This window comes from Pseudonaja textilis, chromosome 2 (genome assembly GCF_049901715.1).
Source record: "Pseudonaja textilis isolate UNSWEBS1 chromosome 2, rPseTex1.2, whole genome shotgun sequence".
Taxonomy (NCBI): Eukaryota; Metazoa; Chordata; class Lepidosauria; order Squamata; family Elapidae; genus Pseudonaja; species Pseudonaja textilis.
The window spans coordinates 64,471,536-64,483,956 of NC_141991.1; the positions used below are offsets into that span (position 1 = coordinate 64,471,536).

The 12,421-nt window shown below is 44.9% G+C and overlaps 1 protein-coding gene across 4 annotated transcripts in view; it reads left to right on the forward strand.

Annotated features, from left to right (window-relative positions):
• The window catches only part of IP6K1 (inositol hexakisphosphate kinase 1), a 33,427-nt gene extending 21,287 nt beyond the window's left edge, over positions 1 to 12,140 (forward strand). For all 4 annotated transcript variants that reach the window (XM_026725950.2, XM_026725965.2, XM_087924128.1 and 1 more), the window contains one exon: positions 6,385 to 12,140. In XM_026725950.2, the coding sequence (XP_026581735.1) occupies positions 6,385 to 6,891 (507 nt within the window). In that variant the 3' untranslated portion in view covers positions 6,892 to 12,140. The remainder of the gene's footprint in view (positions 1 to 6,384) is intronic.
• The last annotated feature ends 281 nt before the right edge of the window (positions 12,141 to 12,421 follow it).

Genomic DNA, 12,421 nt, shown 5'->3' on the forward strand with positions numbered 1-12,421 from the left:
GTCAGTGGCCATCTTTGATTCAAGCCTTCCACCACGAAGTGAGCGGCCATTTGGTAAGCTCGGGGGCCATTTATACCCTAAGGGGCTTAATAGAAAGATTTCTAAACAGCTTCTTTCCAACGCAAGAGCCTTTATTTTACAAATGGAGCAAGATAAGGCTCAGGCAGAGCTTTCCCCCCCAGTGGAACAGTCTCTTAAGCCCAATAAAAGAAAAAGATGTAGGCAACGCACCGAGAGGGAGGTGGCTGCTAAAATCAAAGCTAAGGCTCTAGTCCCTAAGAAGGCAACTCAGGCTGAATTGAGGGCAGAGAAGCGCAGACATGCAGCTCTAGAGAGGCAGTTCAACAGAACTATTCAACAGAAGGGAGTGCAACTACAGCATGTTTCAGGTGATACTCGTGGGCTCCATCCAAGCCCTCCCAGGGGAGAAGAAGTTATCTATGAGCCTTTCCATCCTCCATCCTGGTCTCCTGAGGCTCTTACAGTACAATCAGATCCTCAGGATCTAAGCAGATCTGGGCCTTATTTCCAACAGGCTTCTGTTACCTATGCTCCTCCCCCTCCCTCCAGGCCTCGAACCTCTCCTCAATCTAGGCCTGAAGCCACCTTCACTTCCACAGCAGCGGGCCTCGGCCTTCTGCCTCTACCTTTGAGCATAGACCAAGGGATATCCAAGATGTAGTCTCATCAGCCATTAGTCAGGGATTGGCTGAAGGCTTCAAGCAAATTCTTCAACCTCTGGAAAGGGTTCAGGCCCTTCTCCCTTCTCAATCTACAAGTTCCTTGCCTCATCATCCTGATTTACACAGGCTCCAGGACCTCAGGGTCCATTCTTCTCTACCAGAATGGGAGGAGGTTGATGAGGAAGGAAGGCCTTCACCACCTGAACACAGTTACTCTTCTCATTCAGAGTGTGAAGAGGGTGAGATTTTTGACCAAAATCTTTCAGAGGAAGAGGATTCTCGCCCAGAGCAGACATCCTCTGCATTGGTCTTCAAACCTACTCTCTTCAGGCCATTACTCAGCAAGGCCTTGGTCACTGCCAAGCTGTCGCCAGAGGAAGTGGCTCCCGAGCCACAAGGAAATCCCTGGAGCCAAGGGGATTTGCTCTTCTCCAAGCCTGTAGTACATACAGAGGTTTTGCCTTCTCCCATTTTGTTCCTGGACATGGTCAAGGAACAGTGCGCTTCTCCTTCGGCAGGTCCTCGCCCATCTTCTCTAGATAAGCATTTCTACAATGTCAGCGCAGCTCTGGACAATGCCCTGGCAGTGCCTTCTGTTAACATTCCAGTTCTGGCCTCGTTCTCATCTTCTGGCACTCTCATGGAGCCAGAAGATATCCTGAAGCCGGATGATAAACGCTCTGAACCAAGCGCAGTCACCAGGCTGCTGCTTGGGCTGTTCAGGCTTCAACAGCAGCATCCTTCTTCACCAGGGCATCCATATGTTGGCTGCGCCAACTCCAGAATAGATTGCCTGCTTCTGACCTTTGGTCTCACCAAGACCGTAATAAGATTATTGCAGCGGTGGAATTCACTGTGGATGCCACTCTCAATTCCGCCAAATTTGCATCCAAGGCCATGGCATCTTCTGTAGCAGCAAGAAGACTTTTATGGCTCCGAAATTGGCAGGCGGAGTCACGCCGAAAATGGAAGCTGGCTTCAGTTCCTTTCGCAGTCGATAAGCTTTTTGGCGATGCTCTGGAACCTTATCTCACTGAAACCAGAGATAAACATAAAATTCTCTCTTTCTCTGGGAAGAAAGCCCACTATCGCCCTGCTCCTTATCGCCCTCCTGCCTTCCGAGAGGAGACCTCATCTCGCTTTCCCCGCTCTCACAGGCCGTACTCCCAACGCCAAGACCAATACGGGGTAAAGCATCTGGCAGGCAACCACCTTCTACTGGTAAACGGCCCTTTCGGGGGGGGGAGGGGGTAATTCCTTCCGTCGCTCTAAGTAATCCCTCATTCTCCCCACCCATCAGAGGTCGCCTAGCTTTCTTTGCCTCCAAATGGGAGGAGTCAACGACGGACACCTGGGTGCTCAGCACTATTAGGTCAGGGTCACAATTGGACTTCCTAACGCCACCCCTCAAATTTTTTTTGATCTGTCCTGTGTCTCGGGACATTTCCAGGCAGGCCCTCATGAATCAGGCCATTCAGCACCTTCTTGACATCAGGGCTCTTCAACCTGTTCTCCCTTCTCAACGGGGACGTGGGCATTACTCTTGCCTTTTCATCGTTCCCAAAGCCTCAGGGGGGTGGCGAACCATCCTTGATCTAAAATTTCTCAACCAATTTGTAAAATACAGACAATTTAAAATGCAGACTCTGCATTCTATTTTAGAGAGCGTTCGGGAGGGCGACCTCCTCTTCCATTGATCTCACTGAGGCTTACCTTCACATCCAAATTTGGCCTCATCATCGCCAGTTTCTCCATTTCTGTTATCAGAATACCCATTACCAGTATCGAGCACTTCCCTTCGACCTCTCATCGGCTCCAAGGGTCTTCACAAAGGTTCTGGCAGCATTGGTGGCATCTCTGTGTTCTATTCTAGTGAGGATCCAATGCTACTTGGACAACAGTTTCATTCTATCCTCTTCCATCCATGCGGCCCATTGGGATCTGCAAATTACCCTGTCATGTCTCCAAAGCCATGGATTTTGCATCAACAACAAAAAGAGCCAGCTCTCTCCCACAACCAAATTGCAGCACTTGGGAGCAGTTATTGATACCATGTCGTGCCAGGTTTTCCTGTCCCCAGCTCATGTAAAGAGCCTTGCAGAGATCATCAGCCAGATCCAGCAACATCAAATTGTCCCCCTGTCGTTGCTGTCCAAACTTGTGGGGGAGATGGTCTCCTGTATTGGCATCGTCCCGTGGGCTCGGCTCCTCTCCCGAGCCCTCCAATAGTTCCTGCTTCCCTACCAACGAGCAGGAACCAGCCACTCATCCATCAAGGTCCCACTCCCCCCACAAATCCAGAGATCTCTCAATTGGTGGCATTCCCCATCTATCTGGAGGGGACTCCTGTTCAGGGACCCAGACAGGCTAGTGATAACCATCGATGCCAGCCCCCTGGGTTGGGGTTCCCATATGCAGGGCCAGATAGCTCAGGGCGTTTGGTCCAGAGCAGAGCAGACCCTTCCCATAAATTGGCTAGAGCTCAGAGCCATTTTTCTAGCTCTCAAGTATTTCAGGCAATCAGTGACTGGCTCTCATGTTCTTGTCCTTACGGACAACATGGCCACAAAGGCTCATGTCGACCGGCAAGGGGGGACGAGGTCCAAAGCCCTCAAAGGAGAGGCTCTACGGTTGGGGTTATGGGCAGAGCAACACCTGTTGTCGATCTCGGTGGACCACATCTCTGGGGTCGACAACTCCCAGGCCGACTGGCTCAGAAGGAGCCTAGTCGACCAGGCAGAATGGTCCATTCCTCCGTCTCTATTCAGGGATCTTTCCCTCAGATTTGAAACACCGGAGGTGGATCTTTTCTCCACTCCTTAAAACGCCCAAGTCACCAGATTCTTCACCAGGTTTCCTTGCCAGGGAGCAGAGGGGACCAATGCTCTTCGGTGCAGATGATCCAAGGGTCTCCTCTATGCCTTTCCCCCATTTCCCATCATTCCGGCAGTAATTCGGAAGATGTTGGAGGAACATGCGGAGCTCCTCCTCCTGGCACCCTATTGGCCAAGGAGGCCCTGGTTTGCGGACCTGGTCAACTTATTGGTGGCTTCTCCTTGGAGGATCCCAGCCCATCTAATCTCCCTTCACCAGGGGGCCCTGCTCCACCCAGAGCCCCAGTGGTTCAAGCTGACCATGTGGCACTTGAGCGGCAGCGGCTAGAGGAGGCTGATCTTCCTGAAAGGGTCATCATCACTATCCTGGCTTCTTGCAAACCTTCTACAAGGCGCATCTATGATGCCACCTGGAAGGCTTTTTCCCGATGGTGCTCAGGGAGGGTCTTTCTCCTGCTTCAGCCCAGTTGGCAGAAGTTCGTAGCTTCAGCATGGGCTGGAGAAAGGTTTGGTCCCCAACACCTTATGCAGGCAGGTTGCGGCCCTCTCCTCGGTCCTTTCATGGAGTTCGCTTTCTTCCTTATCCCATCACACTTCAGTCAGGAGGTTTTTGAAAGGGGCTTCCAACCTGCACCCTCCAGTAGATCACAGGTATCCTTCCTGGGACCTTCATTTGGTCCTTAATGCCCTTACAAAGCCCCCCTTTGAACCCCTTAGAACAGTGTCTCTCCGTTTCCTGACTCTGAAGGTAGTGTTCCTTGTTGCCATCACTTCTGCCAGGAGGGTTTCCAAGCTTGCTGCTCTTTCCATCAGACAAGACCTTTGTTCCTTTCACGATGATAGGGTTGTTCTTCGTCTGGACCCCTCATTTATTCTGAAGGTTAACACCTGGTTTCACAGGTCCCAGGACATTGTTTTGCCTGACTTCTGTCCTCTCCCGCACCATGACTTAGAGCGGCAGTGGCACACGCTAGACGTAAGAAGGGCTCTTAGAATATACATTAAGTGCACTTCCTCCTTCAGGAAGTCGGAAGCCATGTTTGTTCCCTTTTTCCCTTCTCACTTGGGGCACAAGGCCTCTTCTCCTACTATTAGCAGGTGGGTCAGATCTTGCATTGAGCAGGCCTACAAAGCTGCGACCCTTTCAATTCCCCGAGATCTGACAGCGCACTCTACTAGAAGGGCGGCCACTTCTGCTGCCTGGGCGACCCAAGCATCCTTGGAGGAGATTTGTCGTCCGGCCACGTGGACATCCCCGTCTCCTTTCATCAGACACTACCGTCTGAATGTTTTTGCCTCGGCGACTGCAGCCTTTGGCAGAGGGGTGCTTCAACGAGTGGTTCCACAGTCGGTGTGATGAGCCAGATGAGGACCTACCTGTGGACATGCAAGCTTTGGTATGTCCCATCCTGGGCTCTCGATGCAGCATGGAGGAGAATGGGCGTTGGTAGAAGTTACCGTGAACGCCCTTTCTATCTATGCTGCGAGAGAGCCCAGCCCCTCCTTTGATTCGTCCGGAGAGGGTAAGACATATTTCTGTATTTATTTTGGGCTTTCAGAGACACCTTTCAGTCTGTCAAGTATCTTCGCCAAAGCTGGGGTCTTTCCCGGGGGCTGGCTTTTATATCTTAGTATAGACTCAGCTAAATGATGTCATAGGAAGGAGTCAACCCATCCTGGGCTCTCTCGCAGCATAGATAGAAAGGGCGTTCACGGTAACTTCTACCAATGCCCATTCACCCCCATTGCTGCCATGCACTGCCACCGGCACTGCCAATCCTTGCAGCCAAAAGGATTGGGGACCGCTGGGATATAGAGGAATTGCAGAATAATGCAGTGTTTGTGAACTTCCTTAGTTAAATGAGCTCAGCCCTCTTGAATTCTGAGCAGCAGATGCACTCCAACTGATAGAGTTTATTTCCCATAAAAGTAATTGGGCTTTCTGGAATAATGTGTGGCCTAAGATTATAAGACAATCCTTACTATACTGGGCTAGTAGGGTTGGACATCAGGAAATTGCATTCCGTTTTGCCTCTCCGAATGAAAAGATGTAATGTGGATCTAAGCCTGTTCATTCAAAGCACAGGGAATCCCAGCAGTACCTCATATTGATCTTTGGTTTAGAGGATTTGGGACATTTTTTTTAGCCAGGTATTTTTTATGCCTTACATGCTGGTGCCCTCTGCTGGCTGGTGACAAGGTGGGATACCTTTGATCTTTTTATTGATTTTACAGCCATACTCTGAATTTCCAAGCTGATGTGAATGGCCTGACTTTAAAAGAAATAGTTCCTTCTGTAACTTTTGTCTGATTAATGGCCTTTGTGGGATGTTTTACTTAGGAATGAGAATGCCCAGGGCAATTAGTTTGAAAAGGATTTATCTACCCAGTCAGCAGTTTTCGCCTTAGGCTTTAGAAAAAGTTTTTTACTAATTTGAAGAAAAAGATTGAAGAGGTTTTGTTCCTGTGTGGAAACACTAAAACTCCTACCCTTATCCAATAACTGCTAGCAAAGCAGTTCTGGCTGGAAATACTGTTGAGGTATATTGTGCCTGGAAATACTGTTGAGGTATATTGTGTTTGATTTAATGCTCTGGATTTTTTGGGCTACTCAGTCTAATGGAGAAGAATGCCCTTAGTAATAATTTAAATTGACAGAATAGGGCACTTCCTTTTTTTCTTATTGGTATAAACTATATTTTGAAGGATTGATCCAATGCTTGTTTCTTCTTGCCAGTCCTTAGGAATGCTGCCACTTCAAAATGCAAGCATTTCCCTGACGGGGGGCTAGAATATAATAATGGATCAGTAACCATCCTAAAATGTGACTCTGTTTCTAAACTAATGTGTGCTTTCTCACGTTGTAGGTCTATCAGTTGAATACAGGGCACTACTTGTGCAGGAACAAATATTACGGCAGAGGTCTTTCCATTGAGGGTTTTCGCAGTGCCCTTTGCCAGTACCTGCACAATGGCATAGAGCTACGAAAGGACCTTTTTGATCCCATCCTCAGCAAATTGCAGAGTCTAAAGGCTGTATTGGAGAGGCAGGCCTCTTATCGGTTCTATTCCAGCTCCTTGCTCATTATTTATGATGGGAAGGATACCCGAAGCGAGACATACCTGGAACGCAAAGCAGAGATGCGCCTAAAACAAGTGGACTTCTCCCTTGCTGACAAATTACAAGAGGTCGGCAGCACAGAATCCGTCTCCTTCCAGCCCAAGGTGGATGTACGTATGATTGACTTCGCACACAGCACATTCAAAGGCTTTCGGGATGATCCCACTGTACACGATGGCCCTGATATGGGATATGTGTTTGGACTAGAGAGCCTTATCAACATAATAGGACAGATGAGGGATGAGAATCAGTAGCCTTGGGCTGGACTCTTCGATTTTCTCTCCCAAGGATAGGAAGAGACAGGAGGACCACTATTGATACAGAGAAAGTGGACTCTTCTGCTTTGAAAATACAATTTGTTTCAATGTATTTGACAAAGGACTTGATATCCTGGATGATCCTGGCAAAATGGTTTTTGGTTTTCCCTATCCAGCCGGAACTCCTTGTGGGAGAAATCAATTCATGGCCCCAACATAGGGCATTTGGTCTGGGGCTTGCTGTTTGTTGTGTATAGCCCTTGTGTATAGCCCTTGTCTTTTAGAAATGTGAAAACTGCCCCCCCTCCCCAGAAAAAGATGAGTGGGTGTAGATGTTGGGATTCCAATATTCCACTTCCTTGTCAACTTTCCAGCGAGGCACAATGGTTTGAACTCTCTTTTTTTTGTTGTTCAAAATGGGCATTCACATTCAAGCTTTGGGGGCTGATCAATGCACATGATTTACCCAGGCCCTACTCTGTTGTTTTTGCCCCTGAGCAGATGTGAAATACTCTTTTAGAGGGAACATGTAACATTTCATTTATCTTCTCCAACCTGGTCATTACCAGATCATCCCAACTGGAGAAATAAATGACCAAAGGGAAACCAGTGCAATGCTTGAATGATTTTGCTTTGCATCATTATGATGAAACTTCCATACCTCCCCAATTTCCTGCAGTTGACTGAATTGATTAATTCCAGGAGTACCTAATCAGATGTCCACAACAGTGGTCTTGATGTCTGTCTTCACAGGACGCTAAGGTGGCTAAAAATACATAAAATACTTTCTGGGATTAATGATGTTTATCAGGTATGAATTTTTTCCTCTGGTAGACCCTGTAGCCTCTTTTCCAGCCTCAGTCATACCTAAACCCTGTGATGCTGAATGGTCCTTCCCTTTCCTTCCCTTTCCTTTCAACAGCCTTCCCTGCCAAAATGATACTTTCCACACAGCTTCCATCCACAGTAGTGAAGCACTCAAGAGGCAGTTGATGAGAAGTTGACCTTTTTGTTTTGAAAATGTGTTCCCATTGTGGATGGAAGAACCTGTTTGGCTTTGAATGATGGCCTTCTGGTAAAGAGTACTACCACCTGTGCTTGTCTTCACCTCAGGGAGCTAGTGTTTGCTGGCCTTATTCCTACAGTTAGTAAATAGTTGAATGCAACTAAACCACATTTTGGGGTTCTGTCACGTGGGGTGACATGCCAATAATTTGTGAAGTTAAACTTGACAGCATTCTGAATGGAAAGTTACAATAGAAAAATTTGCAGCTCTTGCAAGTAAAAACAGCACCAAGAAGTGTTTTTATGGACCATATAGAGAATGGTTGCTGTGGTTAAGGCTAGGCCTAGCAGAGATAAATGCACTACTAGACCTCTTGGAAAATGCACTTTGTGGGAAGGGATTTGCTACCATGGGAAACAGATGTCATGTCATTAATATTGAGGACAGTTATCTTACTACTCTATTGTGGATGTTCTTAAGAAGAACTAGTATTGGACTAAAACTCCTTGTGTATAATCTGTGCCTCCCTTTGGATGTCTATGGCCTTTATAGATATACCTGCAAGCATTTTTGGGACTTTTTTTTTTCATCAAAGAATTTCTGGTTGAACTTTTTATAGTGCCAATATGGACCTGCAGACGGAAACCTTGCTAAGGCCATTTGAAAAGTGAGTCAACTTGGTGCATTGACCAATTCAGTACTAAGGTCTTGCTTTTTTCACAAGGCAAAATATATTTATGCTAGGAAGAATGTAATGGAATTCTTCCAGCATTACTCTTGATTCCTGGATCTTTTAAAAAAAAGTATTCTTTGAGTTACTTCTTGACATTTTGACATCATATCTGTATTCTGTTTTAGCTAAAGAGTACCTTTAAAACATCTGTAAAAGTTTGAACGGTAGAAGGGGATTTTTATCCCTTCAGTTATTATCAACAAAAATCGATCTAGAAAGCCACTCTGCAGAGTTTACTTCCTGTCTGATGATTGCCTCGTTTTAAAACAAATATGTATAAAATACTTTTGAACCATTCAGATTTTTACACTTCAAGTTCTAGAGCTTGTAAATAGCATTTTTCCTTTTCCTGTTCCAGGGTTTCATAAGACTAAAATTCTTTTTGCTTAATACAGAAGTAAAAAATAGTAAGAATATGTTTTTGTCAGTATTTTAGCATTGTGGTTTGCTTTCAAACAGTGTAACTGCAAAGCACAGTTTTGTTCTACAGCAATAAGCTTTCCAGATTCAAATCTTTAATTTCAAGATAAGCAAAAGGACAGTTATTGTTTTTGGTGAGTACTTTGTATATTTGAAGATTTTTTTTACTGTTAAAGCAAACCATTTCAGAAATTACAGATGGGGTTAATTTATCAGCTTGGGTGCTTATTAAACACGTGCCCTCAATTTGTCTTTTGCAGAGCTTATGTATGAGTGTGTACATATGCTTCTGGGCAGTTTATCAGCACTAAAATAGCTGGGAGAGCACTGGCAAAACTGTAAGGAAACATTTGTAGGAATTATGAGGAAAAGATCCAGGATTGTCAGAACAGGTGAATTCAAGTAGACTTTATCATACAAATCAGATTTAAGGCACCTCTTTTGGCATTTGACAAACCCATCTTCTGCAGCTCGGCCTTTGCTTTGAATTGAAATAACGCCTGTAGAGTGACGGGGCTTTCTAAAAGGCATCAAAAGATATGCAAACAAATCCAGAGGTAGAAAATTAAATATTTGCCTTCATCAACTTTCCTCCATATGCTTTGAGGGATGTAGTAGTTAGTTCAAAAGTGCACATTTCAAACAAAAGGAATATACTGGGTCTCTTGCAAACCCTTCTGGGGCCATATTGTTAAATGGTTTATGGTTCTCTTACAAGTAACTGCCAAGTAGATGTTCCCGTTGATGCTGTTTTACATAACAGCTGTCCAAGAACCCTTGAACTTTGTCCAAGAAAGAATATGTCCCCTGCTGAGTAGACCAGAGATGCTGGAATGGACATCCACGGTCCCTTTCTTCCTTAAAACAAATGGGATTCAGTCTACATAAAAACAAAGCTCTTGTCCTGTGTTTTTTCTACAGCATTAGTTCATCTTCTATTTTGTTAGTGTTAATAGGCTAATGGAATCAGTAAAGCAAAATGCAGCATTCAGAGTTGCAGTCTAACCTTTTTTTAAAAAAAAAAAACCCACAGAAGCCATTGACCATATTGATGATAATCTGCCACTTCTCTGTAGGTTCTACCTCATGACTGAAGATAGAATAACACAAAATAGTAATCAGGATTTTCATGCTATTTAGGGGTGTTGTCACTGAACTGGAAAGCTCTACTGCAGGTGTTGTTTGGATATCTGAGATCATTTGCAGAAATAAAAACAAAAAATTCTCAGTGTGACATTTAGTTGGCTTTAAAGTTGATGTAAAGCAACTAGTCCTTTTCTTCCTTCGGTTAAGCCTGGAATATTGATATTTCCTTTGTATTTTCTAACTCTTCAGAAAACAGGAGTCTACTCAATCCAATATTAAAATGCACAGAGGGTCCACGTGAGAGTTTGAACCTATTTGGTGATCAGGAGAGCTGTATTCAATAAAGCCATTTTGCATGCATTATATACATTCCTCTTTTGAGGACTCTTGTAAATAAACTTTTCAGTCTGTTCCTTCTGGAACAGCAGAGCCTGCTTATTGCCCTTTACGGTTTGCGGATACCTATGTCCAATAGTGATGGCTTTTATAGCAGGATTTTGCACGTACTGTGTAGTTGCCTTCATATAGATGATGAATCAGCTTTTCAGCCTTCCGGAATACATAGCCAGCTCTCTCTCTAGCAATACATAGTTACTGTTAGCATACATGGGCATGGTTCTCTTTTCTTACTAATAAAGGCCGAATGAGAGTTCACCATTCAATTTATTTTATACGGGTGGCAGTTATTGCCACAGAAGTGTCTCTTTCTTTCCTCAGCTAAGGTTACTACTCACTGTGCTTTTTTTTTATCATTTTGATCTTGTTCAGTTAAGTTAGATGGTGCTCTTCCAGTTAGAACAGGTGCTCTTCACTGACACCTTTTGTTAGCCTGGAAGTGCTGCATGATCTTTTTGAAAGATTTGTTCAAGATATTTCTCATTTGAGTAACCAGAGAGTTGGTTTTGGAGACTCTTCAGTCTGTGATTCCAAAGAAGACCTCTGTGTCCTGGAGAACCTGTTTCATTAGAATTCAACGCTCATTCAACCACATCTGTTTTTGCACCTTAAGAAAATTGAAAGAAGAAAACGTTTCCAGGTTCCCGCTAAAAGCTGGTAGAGACTGAATGCTAGTTCCGATTTCTGTAGCCTTATCCTTTCTACAGCTACGTTTCCATGGGCATCCTTATCCTTCCACAGAGGACCAAATCATAAACTGAATCTGAGTCCAATTGCCTACCTGCGGCTCACAGATTGAATTTGTTGGTGTGTGATTTTTAAGAGGCCAAAAAGAAGTTCCCACAGGGGTGTGGGGTGGGGGCAGTTTAGCTAGCTAGCTAAGATCTAGTTCAGGAGCTACACCAGCAGCTTGTTGCAAGGCTGTGGAGCGCACTTGACAACGCCAACACGTCGTGCGGCTTTGGGGATTTAGCACAGGTACAATTTGTGGCCGTGAGTTGCCAGTGCAAAGGACCCTAAATATTGGCTTGCTGGAAAAGGGTCTCAACAGACAGTTTACCTTTTAAGCTTAGAAAGAGAGGCAAGCTTTGTTGCTTTCAGGCTTTCTTTTTTTTTTAAAAAAAAAAAAACACCTTTCTGATTGAGGGGAGGGGAGAAAGGCTCTTAAGAGGCTTATGTATTTTCCTTGTTTTACAGTAAGTCTGGAAAGAGTCATTCATCAGGTTCCGGCTTTGGTTGTATTTGTACTATTACTGCATGCTTATCTCAGGAGCAAACTATTGTTTTTTTTTTATACTTTGAAAAGCGTAGGTGCAGAATGGTCTCTATGAGAACTGCTTTGAAGGGGAGGAAATGTTACCTACTGGGAGAGCCAGGAGCAGAACTGCACCCTAGGGGAGTGGCTCCCACCAAGCACCCTTTCGACTTGCTTGGGAGGGAGGCTGCATCATATTACAGATTTCTAGTAATATTTTCCATAGTCTATTTCAGTGCTTTTGGGCATGAGAAATAACAGTATCTTACTCCATTCACTGCACCTTTAGCTCTCCTGTTGTGTATAAAGTTCTACGTGTATATAAATAAAATGTGGACATTTATTGATTGGCTTCTGTCCTTGTATGGCTATTTCCATGTCATCAGGCGTAATAAACCTAAGCATGTCAGGGGTGTATACACACACACACACACACACACACACACACACACTTATCATGTTAAAATGAACATATTGCTCAGCAGAAAGTGGATTTAAAATCGCTGCCTGGGAGGTGCCTGAGATGATAACGTCCTAAGAAATTGAGACAGCTCTTTCTGTGGTTCAGAATGTACTTTTCTTTCGTACTTTCTAACAGTGACTTCTACGCCCCTGCAGTAGTTTTTTGTAA